At 46.8% G+C, this 16,415-nt stretch overlaps 2 protein-coding genes across 5 annotated transcripts in view; one reads left to right on the forward strand and one right to left on the reverse strand.

The window, feature by feature from the left end:
* Positions 1-16,415, forward strand: part of shld2 (shieldin complex subunit 2) — a 120,234-nt gene that overhangs the window by 34,211 nt on the left and 69,608 nt on the right. The window lies entirely within an intron of this gene.
* Positions 12,592-15,455, reverse strand: LOC132378941 (uncharacterized). Its single transcript, XM_059946311.1, has 2 exons — positions 14,745-15,455; positions 12,592-14,514 (listed from the first exon to the last, which is right to left on the reverse strand). Exons 1-2 carry the CDS (start codon positions 14,790-14,792, stop codon positions 12,601-12,603), a joined length of 1,962 nt encoding a protein of 653 aa, XP_059802294.1. The 5' UTR covers positions 14,793-15,455; the 3' UTR covers positions 12,592-12,600.

Below are 16,415 nucleotides of genomic sequence, written 5' to 3' on the forward strand. Positions count from 1 at the left end.
AACAAAGGCCAACATTCCATTTGCCCTCTTCACTGCCTGTTGCACTTGCTCATTCACCTTCATTGACTGGTGAACTAGGACTCCTAGGTCTCTTTGCATTTCTCCCTTACCTAACTCGACACCGTTCAGACAATACTCTGCCCTCTTGTTCCAGCTTCCAAAGTGGATAACTTCACATTTATTCACATTGAATGACATCTGCCAAGTATCTGCCCACTCACTCAGCCTATCCAAGTCTCCCTGTATTCTCCTAACGTCCTCTTTGCATGTCACACTGCCACCCAGTTTAGTATCGTCAGCAAACTTGCTGATATAGTTTTCAATGCCCTCATCTAAATCATTGACATAAATCGTAAAGAGCTGTGGTCCCAATACAGAGCCCTGCCCCACTAGTCACCTCCAGCCAGTCTGAGAAACACCCATTCACTGCTACCCTTTGCTTTCTATCTGCCAACCAGTTTTCTATCCATGTTGAAACCCTGCCCCCAATGCCATGAGCTCTGATTTTACTCACCAATCTCCTATGTGGCACCTTATCGAATGCCTTCTGAAAATCTAGGTACACAACATCTACTGGCTTACCCTCGTCTAACATCCTTGTTACACCCTCAAAAAACTCCAACAGATTAGTCAAGCATGATTTGCCCTTGGTAAATCCATGCTGGCTCGGCCTAATCCTATTTCTGCCATCTAGATGTGCCACTATTTCGTCCTTAATAATGGACTCAAGCATCTTCCCCACGACTGACGTTAGGCTAACAGGGCGATAGTTCTCCGTTTTCTCCTTCCCTCCCTTCTTGAAAAGTGGGACAACATTAGCCACTCTCCAATCTTCAGGAACTGATCCTGAATCTAAGGAACATTGGAAAATGATTACCAATGCATCCGCAATTTCCTGAGCCACCTCTTTTAGAACCCTCGGACGCAGACCATCTGGACCCGGGGATTTATTAGCCTTCAGTCCTACCAGTCTACTCATCACAGTTTCTTTCCTAATGTCAATCTGTCTCAATTCCTCTGATATCTTATGACCCTGGCCCATCCATACATCTGGGAGATTGCTTGTGTCCTCCCTGGTGAAGAAAGATCTAAAGTATGCATTAAATTCAGTTGCCATTTCCCTGTTTCCCATAACAATTTCTCCCAATTCATTCTTCAAGGGGCCAACATTGTTCTTAACTATCTTCTTTCTCTTCACATAGCTAAAAAAGCTTTTGCTATCCCCTTTTATATTCCTGGCTAGACTGAGCTCATACCTGATTTTTTCTCTCCGTATTGCTTTTTTAGTTAAGATCTGCTGTTCCTTAAAACTTTCCCAATCATCTGTATTCCCACTCATCTTAGCCCTGTCATACTTCTTTTTCTTTAATGCTATACAATCTCTGACTTCCTTTGTCAACCACTGTGGCCCCTTCCCCCTCTTTGAATCCTTCCTTCTCATTGGAATGAACTGCATTTGCATCTTTTGTATTATGCCCAAGAATATCTGCCACTGCTGATCCACTGTCTTTCCTGCCAGGGCATCCACCCATTAAACTTTGGCCAGCTCATCCCTCATGGCTCCGTAGTCTCCTTTATTTAATTGCAAATTACGTGTATACTACAAAAGTTCATGCAAATATTAATCTTTATGTTGCTTTCAAACTTAACAGGCAGGCTTCCATGGGGTTGTCTTTATTATTCACATGCTTTGTCGAAACCCCGTGAAACCGGCTTTTGCTATATAAAAATGGCGTCCCCATTAACCCTCGCCTCTTTTCCGGTTAGTTCCCACATGGGGAGCTTGGGTACCCTGGCAAAATAGGCTTTCGCCCTAGGAGTTATTTTATCAACACTGTGTTCCAAACTTAGACCATCTTCTGAATTTCCACCCAATTCTTTAATTTTGCGCAAGTTGCTAGTTTTTTCTTCAGGACCCTTCAGGCTATTAGTTTTCAGTTCGAACTCTTTGTTCAAGCAGCATTTCAAATTCTGCCTTTTCACACCACACTCTGGAATAACAATAGCATGGGGGGCCCACAGTCATCTTCCAACTCAAACCCTAAGTGATCCACAGGCTTTGTGGTACTGTAGTGCCTCTTTTCCTAGCGTATCCGAACCGACTCACAATTAGATAGCCTACGGGGGTTTGCGAGCACAGAGCTTTGGAGCCTCTTCGCCATGGGGGGCCGGTTGACAGAGGCTTAAAAGTGAGGCTGAAGTTTTCGAATAAAGTTTTTCCTTCGACTGCAGTTACCGACTCCGTGTCGTAATTTTAGCGCTGCTTGTAGCACACCGCTACAATTGGTGACCCCGACGGTCCAAACGATTTTTGGACCAGAAATGACCGACGCCGCCTCTGTTCATGCGGTTTCGTTGAAACTGCCAGGTTTCTGGACACAGCGCCCTGACCTATGGTTCCAGCAAGCCGAAGCCCAATTCCACGTTCGCCGGATCACCTCAGAAGACACCCGCTACTACTACGTGGTGGGCTCCCTCGACCAGGACACAGCTGCCCAGGTCGCGGAGTTCGTACAGTCGCCCCCGGCAGACGGCAAGTACACAGAATTCAAAGCCCTGCTCCTCAGGACTTTCGGACTCTCACGGCGCGAGCGGGCTGCCCGTTTACTGCACCTGGATGGCTTGGGCGACAGACCTCCATCGGCTTTAATGAATGAGATGTTGTCTCTGGCCGAGGGACACACAGGCCTCATGTTTGAGCAGGCATTCCTGGAGCAGCTGCCCGAGGACATACGCCTGCTGCTGTCCGACGCGGATTTCAGTGACCCCCGGAAGGTGGCAGCCCGGGCGGACTTGCTGTGGAACGCCAAAAAGGTGAGCGGGGCGTCCATCGCACAGATCTCCCAGCCACGCTCCCGGCAGCAAACCAGTCCAGGCCCGGCCGCAGAGCCCACTAACCCCCGGCCCAATGACCACTGGTGCTTCTACCACCAGCGGTGGGGCGCAGAAGCCCGCCGTTGCCGCCCGCCCTGCAAGTTCCCGGGAAACGCCAGGGCCAGCCGCCGCTGATGGCTACGGCGGCTGGCCATCGGGATAGCCTCCTGTATGTGTGGGATAGAAGGTCGTGACGCCGGTTTTTGGTCGATACTGGGGCTGAGATCAGCGTTTTACCTCCGACGAGTTACGACACCCGCAGCAGGGCACCGGGTCCCCCCCTGAGGGCCGTGAATGGCAGCACAGTAAGGACCTATGGCACCCGTCAGGTGCAGCTACTGTTTGGCCCCAGCCAGTTCACGTGGGACTTCACACTGGCCGCCGTAGCCCAACCGCTTCTGGGTGCGGATTTTTTGCGAGCTCACAGCCTGCTGGTTGACCTGCCCAGGAAGAGACTGGTACACGCCGAGACCTTTCAGACGTTCTCCCTGGGAGCGGCCCAGTTGCCAGCCCCTCACCTCGGCTCCATCACGCTGTCCGACAACGATTTCACCAGGGTCCTGGCGGAGTTCCCATCGGTTCTGGCACCGCAGTTCACAGCAGCCATGCACAGGCACGGCGTACAGCACCACATCCCGACACAGGGACCACCCCTCCATGCCCGTGCTCGGCGGCTTCCCCCGGACAAGCTCCGACTGGCGAAGGAGGAGTTCCAGAGAATGGAGGAATTGGGGATCATCCGGCGGTCCGACAGCCCCTGGGCTTCCCCCCTGCACATGGTGCCCAAAGCGACGGGGGGCTGGAGACCGTGCGGCGACTACCGCAGGCTGAACGAGGCTACCACACCGGACCGCTACCCTGTGCCGCACATTCAGGACTTTGCGGCAAACCTGCACGGCGCCCGGATCTTCTCCAAGGTCGACCTTGTCCGAGGGTACCATCAAATCCCGATGCATCCTGACGACGTCCCCAAAACGGCTCTCATCACCCCGTTTGGCCTCTTCGAGTTCCTCCGCATGCCGTTCGGCCTGAAGAATGCCGCACAGACGTTCCAGCGGTTAATGGACGCGGTGGGACGGGACCTGGACTTCGCGTTCATCTATTTGGATGACATCCTCATAGCCAGCGGCAGTCGTCAGGAGCATCTGTCCCACCTCCGTCAACTCTGCGCCCGACTGAGTGAGTACGGTCTTACAATCAACCCTGCCAAATGCCAGTTCGGACTTGATACCATTGACTTCCTGGGCCACAGGATTACTAAAGACGGGGCAACCCCTCTGCCCGCTAAGGTAGCTGCGGTCCGCCACTTCCCCCGACCCACCACGATCAAAGGCCTTCAGGAATTCGTAGGTATGGTCAATTTCTACCGCCGCTTCCTCCCTTCAGCTGCCCGGATCATGCGCCCCCTGTTCGCCCTGATGTCGGGTCCGAGCAAGAACATTACCTGGGACGAGGAGTCCGCCGCCGCTTTCGTTCAAACGAAGGAAGCTTTGGCTGACGCCGCAATGCTAGTACATCCCAGAATGGACACCCCTACCGCCCTCACAGTGGACGCATCAAACACGGCAGTCGGTGGGGTGCTGGAGCAGCTCATCGCAGGTCACTGGCAACCCCTGGCGTTTTTCAGCAAACACCTGCGGCCACCCGAGCTCAAGTACAGTGCTTTTGACCGGGAACTGTTGGCGCTCTACCTGGCAATCCGGCATTTCAGGTACTTCCTAGAAGGTCGGCCCTTCACCGCGTTCACGGACCACAAACCGCTTACCTTTGCGTTTACGAAAGCATCCGACCCCTGGTCATCCCGCCAGCAACGCCACCTGTCCTACATCTCTGAATACACAACGGATGTCCGGCACGTCTCGGGTAAGGACAATGTCGTGGCGGATGCGCTCTCTCGCCCTACCGTTCATGCCCTTTCCCAAGGGGTAGACTTTGAGGCACTGGCAGAGGCACAGCAGGTAGATGAGGAGATTCCGAGTTACAGGACTGCAGTCTCTGGTTTGCAGCTCCAGGACTTCCCCGTGGGCCCAGGTGAGAGGACCCTACTCTGTGACGTCGCCACTGGCCAGCCCCGTCCGGTCGTCCCCGCAGCCTGGCGGCGACGTGTTTTCGACTCCATTCATGACTTGGCGCATCCCTCCATCCGGACAACTGTCCGGCTGGTTTCCAGCAGGTTCGTTTGGCACGGTCTCCGCAAACAGGTCAGTGAATGGGCCAGAACGTGCATGCACTGCCAGACGGCCAAGGTTCAGCGGCACACCAAAGCCCCACCGCAGCAGTTCCATCCCGCCCACCGGCGTTTCGACCACATTCATGTGGATATCGTGGGCCCCCTGCCAGTGTCGCGCGGAGCGCGTTACCTCCTGACTATCGTGGACCGGTTCACAAGATGGCCAGAGGCGGTCCCGCTCACCGACACCACCTCCGAATCTTGCGCCCGAGCCCTGCTCGCCACCTGGATATCCCGCTTTGGTGTACCAGCCCACATTACCTCCGACAGAGGCGCCCAGTTCACCTCCAGCCTGTGGTCAGCTATGGCCAGCCTTTTGGGGACTCAGCTGCACCACACCACTGCCTACCACCCACAGTCGAACGGGCTAGTGGAGCGTTTCCACCGTCACCTGAAGTCGGCCCTCATGGCCCGCCTGCGAGGAGCCAACTGGGCGGACGAGCTTCCCTGGGTCCTTCTCGGCATCCGCACAGCGCCCAAGGACGACCTGCACGCCTCGTCGGCCGAGTTGGTATACGGCGCGCCCCTGGCCGTCCCCGGGGAGTTCCTACCAGCCCCGAGGGGGCAAGAGGAAGAACCCGCTGCAGTCCTGGGCAGACTTCGCGAGAAGCTCGGTAACCTGGCCCCCATACCCACTTCACAGCATGGGCGGCACCCGACCTGCGTACCCAAAGACCTACGGAACTGTAAGTTTGTGTTTGTACGAAGGGGCGGGCATCGGCCACCGCTGCAGCGGCCATACGAGGGGCCGTTTACGGTGCTCCGGAACAACGGGTCCACGTTCGTGCTGGACGTTGGGGGGAAGGAGGAGGTTTTCACGGTGGACCGCCTCAAGCCGGCCCATGTGGACCTGGCGCAACCGGCCGAGTTTCCGGCGCCTCGGCGCAGAGGCCGACCTCCCAAGCAGGTTCTGGCCCAGGCTGTGGACATTGGGGGGTGTATCGCCGGTTCTGGGGGGGGGTTATGTAGCGCCTCTTTTCCTAGCGTATCCGAACCGACTCACAATTAGATAGCCTAAGGGGGTTTGCGAGCACAGAGCTTTGGAGCCTCTTCGCCATGGGGGGCCGGTTGACAGAGGCTTAAAAGTGAGGCTGAAGTTTTCGAATAAAGTTTTTCCTTCGACTGCAGTTACCGACTCCGTGTCGTAATTTTAGCGCTGCTTGTAGCACACCGCTACAGTACCACGCCATTGAAATGACTGGAGCCTGGTTGCGGCCTTTGATATTAATCCAGCCTTTAAATTTTCTTCATTCAATTTGGGAACTACATATTTCCCTTTTCCTTCAATAATAATATTCATCTCCCCACTTTTGATTTCCACATTAACTTTTAACACCCCTTCGAGCACAAACACATGGGAACTCTCACTTCCCACTATTACCAAGGTTAACCCTTTCTTCCCTGAACCAAGTATCTGACCCACAAGGACTGCCTTCCTTTTCAACTGAATCAAATACCTCAGACATTTTCTGAGCTCCATTACTAGGTTCAGTACCACGTGCATCCACATCTTGGACACACTCAAACAGGACATTTGCCTCTTCCAGGCTTTCAATACCCGTACCCGGTCCAAATTCTAAATTCCCCTGATTCTCCCAGCTACTCTCTGGGCAACTCCCTTCTGGAGTAAGCTCAACCCCGCGGGCTGAAACAACCTCATCTGCCAACCCAGCAGACTTCTTTTTTTATTAGTTTTTCAAAACACTTTACAAATTAAAAACCCCAAATCCCAATGAGGAACATTAAAACAGTGCAAAATTAAGCATACCATAACAATATGCTACAAAGGAAGAGAATTTAACAAAAAAGCACCTAAATTAAAGACAAGTAAGCTTAGTGTCCTCCCCAAGACCCACAACACAAGAGCAAACAACAGCAACTCCAGACCAACCACAACACAATATAGAGAGTATAAGTCAGGACAGCCAAACTCCCAAACTGTGAATACACTCAGCAACAGAGGATAATAATGCTTTCTACCAGAAAAAAAAGGGAGCTGAAAGCAAGGGACCGAAAAGGAAAAAAAAATCCTGGTCAAGAGGAAGGCTATGAAAGTACTCGATAAAAGGTCCCCAGACCTTATGGAAATTTAGATCCGAATTGAGAACTGAATAATGAATTTTTTCGAGGTCCAAACAGGCCATGATGTCGTTAAGCCATTGAGCATGAGCGGGCGGGGCAGCATCTCTCCATCTGAGGAGGATCAAGCGTCTAGCCAGGAGAGAGGCAAAGGATAATATTCGGCATTTGGTCTGACCCAGACATAAATCTGTCTCGCCCCAGAAACCGAACAGAGCAATTAAGGGGTTTGGTTCTAGGTGCTGATTCAGAATACATGATAACGTAGTGAAGACATCTTTCCAGAATTTCTCCAAGCTAGGACAGAACCAGTACATACGGAGGAGGGAGGCCACGCCCTCTTGCATTTATCACAGAGTGGACTAATGCTAGGGTAGAATCGAGATAGTTTAGATTTAGACATATGGGCTCTATGAACAATCTTAAACTGTAAAAGGCAGTGGCAAGCACAAAGAGAGGTTGAGTTAACCGATTTGAGAACTGAATCCCAGCTCTCCTCAGATAAGGAGATATTTAAATCCTGCTCCCAGGCCATTTTGATTTTATCCATAGGGGCCCATCGTAAGGCTGCTAGTTTATCTCGGATGATTTATATTAAGCCTTTACCTAGTGGATTCATTGAAAGAAATAGGTCCATAGCGCAGGCATTTCAGGAAAGTTAGGAATTAAAGGAGCAATAAAGTGTCGGATTTGGAGATATCTGAAGAAATGAGCATTGGGCAGATTGAACTTAACAGAGAGCTGCTGAAAAGAAGCGAAGTGATTATCAATGAAAAGATCTTCAAAATGTCTAATGCTCTTCCTATACCAAACCTGGAATGCTGAATCGTATGTAGTAGGTAAAAAAAGGTGATTATGAGCAACAGGGCTGGAAACAGAAAACCCCTGGAAACCATAGCATTTCCTGAACTGAGCCCATATACGCAAAGTGTGTCTAACAAGAGGATTAGCTATTGATCTGGGCAGACTACTAGGGAGTGCAGAGCCAAGAAGTGCAGAGATAGATAATTCTTTAGTGGAGCTCAACTCCATCGCCACCCAGTTAGGGCACTCGGGTTGGCCGTGGAAGAAAGACCAAAAGGTGGCTTAACGTATATTAGCTGCCCAATAATATAAACGAAAGTTAGGTAAAGCCATGCAACCCTCTTTTTTAGATTTTTGGAGATGGATTTTATTAATTCTAGAGCGCTTATTCTGCCACAGATATGACAAAATAATAGAGTCTAAGGAATTAAAAAAAGATTTAGGAATAAAAATTGGGATAGATTGAAATAGGTATAAAAATTTGGGGAGAACATACATTTTAACAACATTAATACGACCTACCAAAGACATAGATAGAGGTGACCATTGTACCAGACTCTGTTTTATAGCATATGAAAGATTGGCAAAGTTTTCACGAAAGAGATCTTTAAGCTTCCTTGTGACTGTAATTCCAAGATAAGTAAATTGATTATGGACTAATTTAAAAGGGAGATCACAAAATGTTAGTTCTTGTGCTTCGTTATTAATTGGGAGAAGTTCACTCTTATGTAAATTATAGCCAGAGATCTGGCTAAACTGGTCAAGAAGTGAAAACATTAGAGGTAAGGATGTAGACGGATTTGAGAGAAAGAGTAATAAGTCATCAGCATAGAGAGAAACTTTATGCTCAACACCCCCTCTCCAAATCCCGGTCAATTCAGGGCAGTTTCGAAATGCTATCGCCAGAGGTCCCATAGCCAAATCAAAGAGAAAGGGACTTAAGGGGCATCCCTGATGGGTGCCACATTTGAGATTAAATACTTGGGATTTCTGAAAATTAGTTAAAACAGAAGCAGTAGGACACAGGTACAGCAATTGGATCCAAGAGATGAAACTTTGGCTAAGGTCAAATTTTTCTAAGACTGCAAAAAGGTAGTTCCGCTCTATACGATCAAATGCTTTCTCCGCATCGAGGGAAATGACATATTCAGGAATCCCAGTTGGAGGTGAGTATAAGATATTAAATAAACGTCGAATGTTTAAAAAAAAGGGAGACGGTTTTTAATAAAGCCTGTTTGGTCATCAGAGATAATGGAGGGAACGACGGTTTCTAATCTATGAGCCAAAACTTTAGCTAAGATCTTTACATCAACATTGAGCAGAGAGATCGGCCTATACGAGGAACACTCTGTTGGGTCTTTGCCCTTTTTTAAAAGAAGAATAATAGATGCCTCACTGAAAGAGGGTGGCAATTTGCCATAATTAAATGAGTCAGATAGTACTGAAAGTAACTGAGGAGAAAGAAGTGAAGAGAATGACTTATAAAATTCTACAGGGAACCCATCAGGTCCAGGAGATTTCCCTGAGGACAGTGCAGAAATTGCAATAGATATTTCTTCTCATGACATAGGCGCATTGAGTTTGGCTTTGAAATCAGATGAAAGTGAGGGGATATTCAGATTCTGTAAAAATTGATCAACAGAGATATTGTCATTCAGAGATTCAGAGGAATAAAGCTGAGAATAAAAATTTTAAAATGCGTCATTAATTTCTAAATGATCCGATGTAAAGTCTCCATTCTCCTTCTGGATCTTAGTAATATGTTGTTTGCCTTTGGAACGCCTCAGCTGATTGGCTAGGAATTTACCAGACTTATCCCCATGAATGTAAAAGCGACTCTTGCTTTTGAGAAGTTGGCGTTCGACAGGTTGAGTGGACAGAAGGTTAAATTTAGTTTGGAGTTCAACGCGCTTCTTGTATAATTCAGGGTTCTTAGTTTGGGCATATATTTGATCCAATTCTTTAATCTGGTTAATGAGGTCTAATCGATCTGCACGGGATCTTCTGTTGAGATTTGCTGTGTAAGAGATTATTTGCCCCCTCAGATATGCTTTCATGGAATCCCAGACAATCTGGGATGGCACTACAGGTGATGTATTAGTGTTAAAATAAAAGGTTATCTGATCCTTAATAAATTTTTTAAAATCATCATCCGATAGTAAAGTTGAATCAAACCGCCAGTGTTTATTCCTCTGAGGGAGACCAGGCAAATTCAGAGAGAGAGTAATTGGGGCATGGTCAGAAATCAGTATACTCTGATAGTCACAAGAGTGGGCAAATGGAATAAGTTGGTTATCGAGTAAGAAATAATTAATTCTAGTGAAGGTATGGTGAACATGTGAGAAAAAAGAATAATCTCCCTCCGTAGGATGGAGGAAACGCCAGAGATACCATAATTAGAGAGAAACGATTGAATAGCTAAGGCAGATTTAGTAGGTGGTCTAGTAACAGAGGACGATCGATCCAAATTAGGATCTAACCAACAATTGAAGTCACCAGCCAGTATAAGAGAGTATGAGTTTAAGTCTGGTAGTGAGGAAAAAAACCGTTCAAAAAAATTAACATCATCAAAGTTGGGGGCATACAGGTTTGCTAGTGCAACTTTAGTGTTATATAGTTTGCCAGAAACAATAATAAAATGGCCTTTTGTATCAGATATTCTATTATGGAGTTCAAAAGGAATATTTGAGTTAATAAGAATGGAGACTCTCCTCGCTTTAGCGGCAAAGGATGAATGAAAATGCTGACCCGCCCACTTTGACAGAAGCCGGGAGTTATCAGAACAACGAATATGAGTTTCTTGAAGGAAAGCAATGTCAGCTTTGAGTTGTTTGATATGTGAGAAGACCTTCCTTCTTTTAACAGGGTGATTCAATCCCTTTACATTCCAGCTCACGAATTTAAGTGCACTAGCCATTATCGATTACTAATGCATAAAAGGCAGAAGGCATATAAAAAGTCAAGTAGTACAATAGCAGTCTGGGAGCAGAGATGTAAACATAGATTCGTAAAATCAAAACATATACATGTCCTGAGCAATAAAGAGAAATAATATATACAGTGAGTAATGTTGGAACTGGAAAACCTACCCCACCCACACAACCCAAAACTAGACGGCTACCAAAACAAGTAGCTAGCTCTACCAAAAAAGTTAACCCAAATACAACTTCCAGATCTGTGTCATTAACAGCAGTTCCGTATAAATACTATAGCAAATAATAACTAGTTTATGCACTAGAAAACATAACTACAGATTAGAACACCTTCTGCAGGAATATAAAACTTAATACAGAGAAAATCGGAAGAAGACCAAAACTAACCTGCCTGCGAAAAATTATAGAAGAATAAAGTAAGAGAAAGGGAAAAAAAAGGATAAAAAAAAGGAGAGGAAGGGGAAAATTATAAATTCAAGACGAGTATTTATCAACCATTTACAGAGAAGAGAGAAAAAAATTCAGAGATTAGAAAAAAGGGGTGAAGAAAAGGAAAAAAAGAAAGTATAATAAAATAAATAAATATAAAAAGAAGGAAAAATAGATTGGCAATTAAACTGTGAACTAACAAACAGGGAGGCCTTCACTAAAGACTTCAAACCTCCAAAACAAGTTAAAGTCAGTTGTAGAACTCTGTAGATAAAGTTGTACAAGAATAAAAATAGATTACACACACACCAAATCCAGGGAGAGATTGTCAACAGCCCTTAGAGTTTCGATGAATAATGTCTGAATGATTCAAGTAAAGTCTGAGTCCAGAAAAAATAATTTTACTACGAGAAGTACTTATCCACCATTTTAGGAGGTCTGATCGGGTTCCGAAGATGACTGGATAGCCGGAAGACTTGCCACAAATGCTTTAGCTTCCTTTGCTGATTTAAACCACTTGTATTTTCCAGTGTTAAGCTTGATTCGTAGATCAGCAGGAGAACGAAGAGAGGGTTTAAAACCACGATCAAAAAGCACTTTCATTGCGCCTTTAAACTCAGCGCGCATCTTTAAGGTCTGGGGTGCAAAATCTTCCACAAAGCGAATGGTTGTATCCTGGAAAATAAAAGAACCTCTGCGACGTGCCTCTACGATCAGACTGTGTTTTACCTGGTATTGATGGAAGCACAAGATTACTGGTCGTGGGCGGGAGCCCAGAATTCCGGGGGGAATGTAGACCCGGTGTGCCCGTTCAAGCTCAGGCAGGTTCGGAAGCAAATCTTTCCTGAATATCTCACAGAGAAACTCGGCGGAAAACTTCACTGTTGATCCCTGTTCGGTGGCCTCTGGCAATCCAAGAATTCTCAGATTGCAGCGTCTGCTGTGATTTTCGAGATCCACCGTTTTGAAAAGGAGTTTGTTACACTTTTCCTCTAAGCTGGAACAGAGAGTCTCCAAGTATCGAACACGACTTTCTAAATCTTCAGAAGTCGAATCGATGCGAGATAAGTGTTGAGCATGTTTGTCCACTTTATGGTTGATCCGATCCAGTTTGTCTTCCAACTGTTTGAAAGCGGTTTTGAATTCCTTTAACATTTCGTCTCGGAGCTGACCGAGCGCAGCCAGGGTCTTGTCTGAGAGAGCCGTAGCTTCCTTTCTTCCGGATTTAGAACTCTTGCTAGACATTGTAAGTTAGATGTGTTCACATGCAAGTAAGAGATACTGAAAAAGTTCCCAACTAAGGTTTAAAAAATGGAGACATTTAGTGCAAAGATAGCGACAGTAACGGAACAAAAGTTTGGAGCAGCTAAGCAATCGCCATCTTACCGGAAGTCCAGACTTCTTCAAGGTAAGGGCACCCTTTTCATCTAGGACTGCCCTCATTTCATTATCAGGAACACCTTTAGAATTTTCAACTTCTTCAAACAGTTCTGCCAAACCAGACAGATCATCCATGTCCAACTCTGGACCTTTTAACAGCTCTGTCTGTTTCTCATCTTTATCTCCTGCCTCTAGAACTTTTCTCCTCGCTAAGGGCAGGGCTACCTCCTCTCCCTTACTCTCTTTCACTTTACTACTCTTCGTTTTACCACCCTCTAAACCCTCGTGGTACAGGGTTGGTAAGAATGTCTCAGCCAAATCGATACTGGCCTGATTTAAACTGCTCTCTGTCTCAGCTGCCTTTTTCGACATGCTGCGAGTGATCGCACATGCAGGATAGATCTGGGAATCTAGGGGCAGAGCCTCAACACTCACAGGCTGTTTTGTCAGCGTCATTGCTGCCCAAACCTTACCACCGGCTAAATCATTACCCAGAAGGTCGTCCGCATCAGTTCTCGGGAATTCTGATCGCACCCCCATTTCAACTGGCCCAGAGACTGGCTCACAATTCATAATGACCCTATGCAAGGGCACCATTTCCGTCCCTTTGTCTATTCCTTTCACAGCTACCATTCCCGTCTTGCGACCAAAATCTAGTACTTTACTGCTGATCAATGGTAGTTCAGCCCCCGTGCCTCTCCAGATCCGTACTGGAACTGGGGTGTCTCCCTCCCTCACAGACACGGTTCCGTTTGACATACAAGTCTCAGACCCTTCTCGTACTCTGTCTACCCGGGGCTCTCTTGTCGATTTGCTGATTACCACGGCACATCCAATAGGGACTGCTGCTTTCCCTTTTCCTGTCTCTTTCCTCGGAACAAAGCACCTAGATGCAATATGCCCCCCCTTTCCACAATTAAAACAGGTCAAGCCTGGAAATCTCTGGCCATCTTGCCTTTCTCCCTCAATCTTACCACTAGCTCCCGGCGGGACCTCTGCCTCAGCCGGCGGGCTTTCTCGATCGTTCCCACGGTCTCTCTGGGAACTTTTATTCGAGGAAAACTTTGTCTTGTGGGTTAGGGCACATTCATCTGTGAACCGAGCAAATTCTGAGATGGACTTATTCGGCTTCTCATTCAAATACATCCGGATATCCTCCGAAACACAACCTTTAAATTCCTCAATCAGAATTAACTCCCTGAGACGCCAATAATCCTCTTCCACTATCTCTGCTGTGCACCAACGGTCCAAGAGCACACCCTTCTCATAGGCAAACTCGGTATACGTCTGATTCCACCCTTTCTTTAAATTTCTGAACTTTTGTCTATACGCTTCAGGTACTAGTTCATAACTCCGGAGAATGGCCATCTTTACTTTGTCATAACTCTCCTCCTCTTCCTTCTCCATGGACAACGCCATAGATGCCCACTGTGCCTTCCCTTTTAACACACTTTGTAACAACGCCACCCACTGATCTCTGGGCCACTTCTGATTCACTGCCACCTTTTCAAAAAGCAAGAAATAAATATCAACATACGTCTCCTCGAACGGAGGTACTAACCTCAACTCCCGACTAACATTAAACCGCTGCTCTCGGTCTGACCCTTGATCTCTTCGTCCTTGCCTTAACTTCTCCATCTCCAAGTCATGTTTCCTTTGTTTCTCTGCCTCCTCATACTCTCTCTCCTTCTCGGCTTTCTCCTTCTCTTTCTCAGCTGCTTCCGGCTGTTTTAACTGAATTTCATGCTCTCTTTGTTTCTCAGCTCTTTCCTGCTCCCATTTCACCTCTAACTCCTTTAGCTGGAGCGCAACCTTAATTTCTCCAACTCTAACTGAGCCGTCCCACTAGCTGGTACCTTTTCAGGGATATTTTCCCATACCTCAGCTGCAAACACATTCTTCTCAATATAATACTGAGTTATTGCCCTTCGCACCTCCCGCTTTTTCATTGACAACCTCGTATCTGCGAGGTTTAACCCCTTTGCCAAATTTATCAAGTCTGATTTGGTGGCCACCTCTAGCTCCTCCAGAGTCAGGTTTTCTATAAATTCACCCACGTCCATCTTTGCTGGTTTCCCGTCTGGCTACCCGCGTAACCAGATCCAAGTTTGGACTTACAAGCCCGATTCACTGGCCTCCCAATTTGGTGTCAAACCCTGAGACGAGAACCCCAATTGTTACGTACCCCGTAACTGGGTCACTTACCAGCAAAGATAGAGAGGTCTGTTGAAGTCTGATGTTACTATTTTTAACAGTATTTATTGATAAAAATACACAAAAATAATATCAATGCAAACATACAGATAATATACATCATCAATACTAAATCTAAAAGCGTGGGTATAATAATAATCAATAAGGAATAGCTCTATCGTTGTCTAGGGGATAATGTATTGTCCAATGGAAATATAAAAGTCACTTTAGTTCATTCAAGCTGCAGCTTTTTGGTTGGAGAGAAAGACGGGTTAAAACTTACCCATTCCTTTTATGATGTCAATCCTTCGAGAGTCGTTGGGAGTTGATTTCCCTGTTGTTAGCTAAAAACCGTTCTTCTGTGGTAAAGGCCCACCGATTCTGGGGCACATGGAAACGGACGCACGTGGCCCTCCCACCGGCTTTCGCTATTATGGGATCGCTAGCGTTTCTTCTGGTACATCTGAAGGGGCAGACCCTCTTTTATCCTGACTCACAGGGTCTCAGATGTCAATCAGGTTGGGATGATGCAATCCCTCCACCAACCCCCCCCCCCCCCCCCCCAGTTCATTGCCTGGGGGTTTCGATGCATCTTACAGAATTCAATACACAATCTCGGCTCCAAGAGACAATAGCCGTTATCAATGGTTCCGCCTTTGGAGGCCAGGACACATTCCAAACTCTTTGTGGATTCTGCATGTCTTTCTCTCATTTCCTGGGTCTCCTGAATCAAATCAATAACGATCCTGCGATTCTCAAAAAGGAGGGGGCCACGGGCGTAACACCAGTGACACAGGGAACATTTCACTGGCAGAGAGAAGAATGAATTCAATCAAATACCATCAAATTCTGGAAACAAACAACACACTTCAAAATCCACAATGGACTACCTCAAGAGGCACAAGCTGAAGGTTTTGCCATAGCCCTCACAGTTCCCCAACCTAAACATCTTCGAAAATCTGTGGATAGACCTCTGAAGAACAGTGTATGCAAGACGGCCCAAGAATCTCACAGAACTAGAAGCCTTTTGCAAGGAAGAATGAGCGAAAATCTCCCAAACAAGAATTGAAAGACTCTTAGCTGGCTACAGAAAGTGTTTACAAGCTGTGATACTTGCCAAGGGAGTGTTACTAAGTACTGACCATGCAGGGTGCCCAAACTTTTGCTTCGGGCCCCTTTTCCTTTTTTGTTATTTTGAAACTGTAAAAGATGGAAATAAAAAAGTAATCTTGCTTAAAATATTAAAGAAATGTGTCATCTTTATACCTTCTGGAAATCAGGTCATCTTTTACTTGCTTAGGTATTCACAGTAACAGAAATTTTGACCGGGGTGCCCAAACTTTTGCATGCCCCTGTATGCCACCATATATAACCTTGAGATTCATTTTCCTGTGGGGATTCTCAATAAATCCAACAAACATGATAGAATAAATGTAAGGCCACATCCACTGGGCGTTCAACCAGTGTGTAAAGGACAACAAACTGTGCAAATA

Source organism: Hypanus sabinus, chromosome 21 (genome assembly GCF_030144855.1).
Source record: "Hypanus sabinus isolate sHypSab1 chromosome 21, sHypSab1.hap1, whole genome shotgun sequence".
Classification (NCBI taxonomy): Eukaryota; Metazoa; Chordata; class Chondrichthyes; order Myliobatiformes; family Dasyatidae; genus Hypanus; species Hypanus sabinus.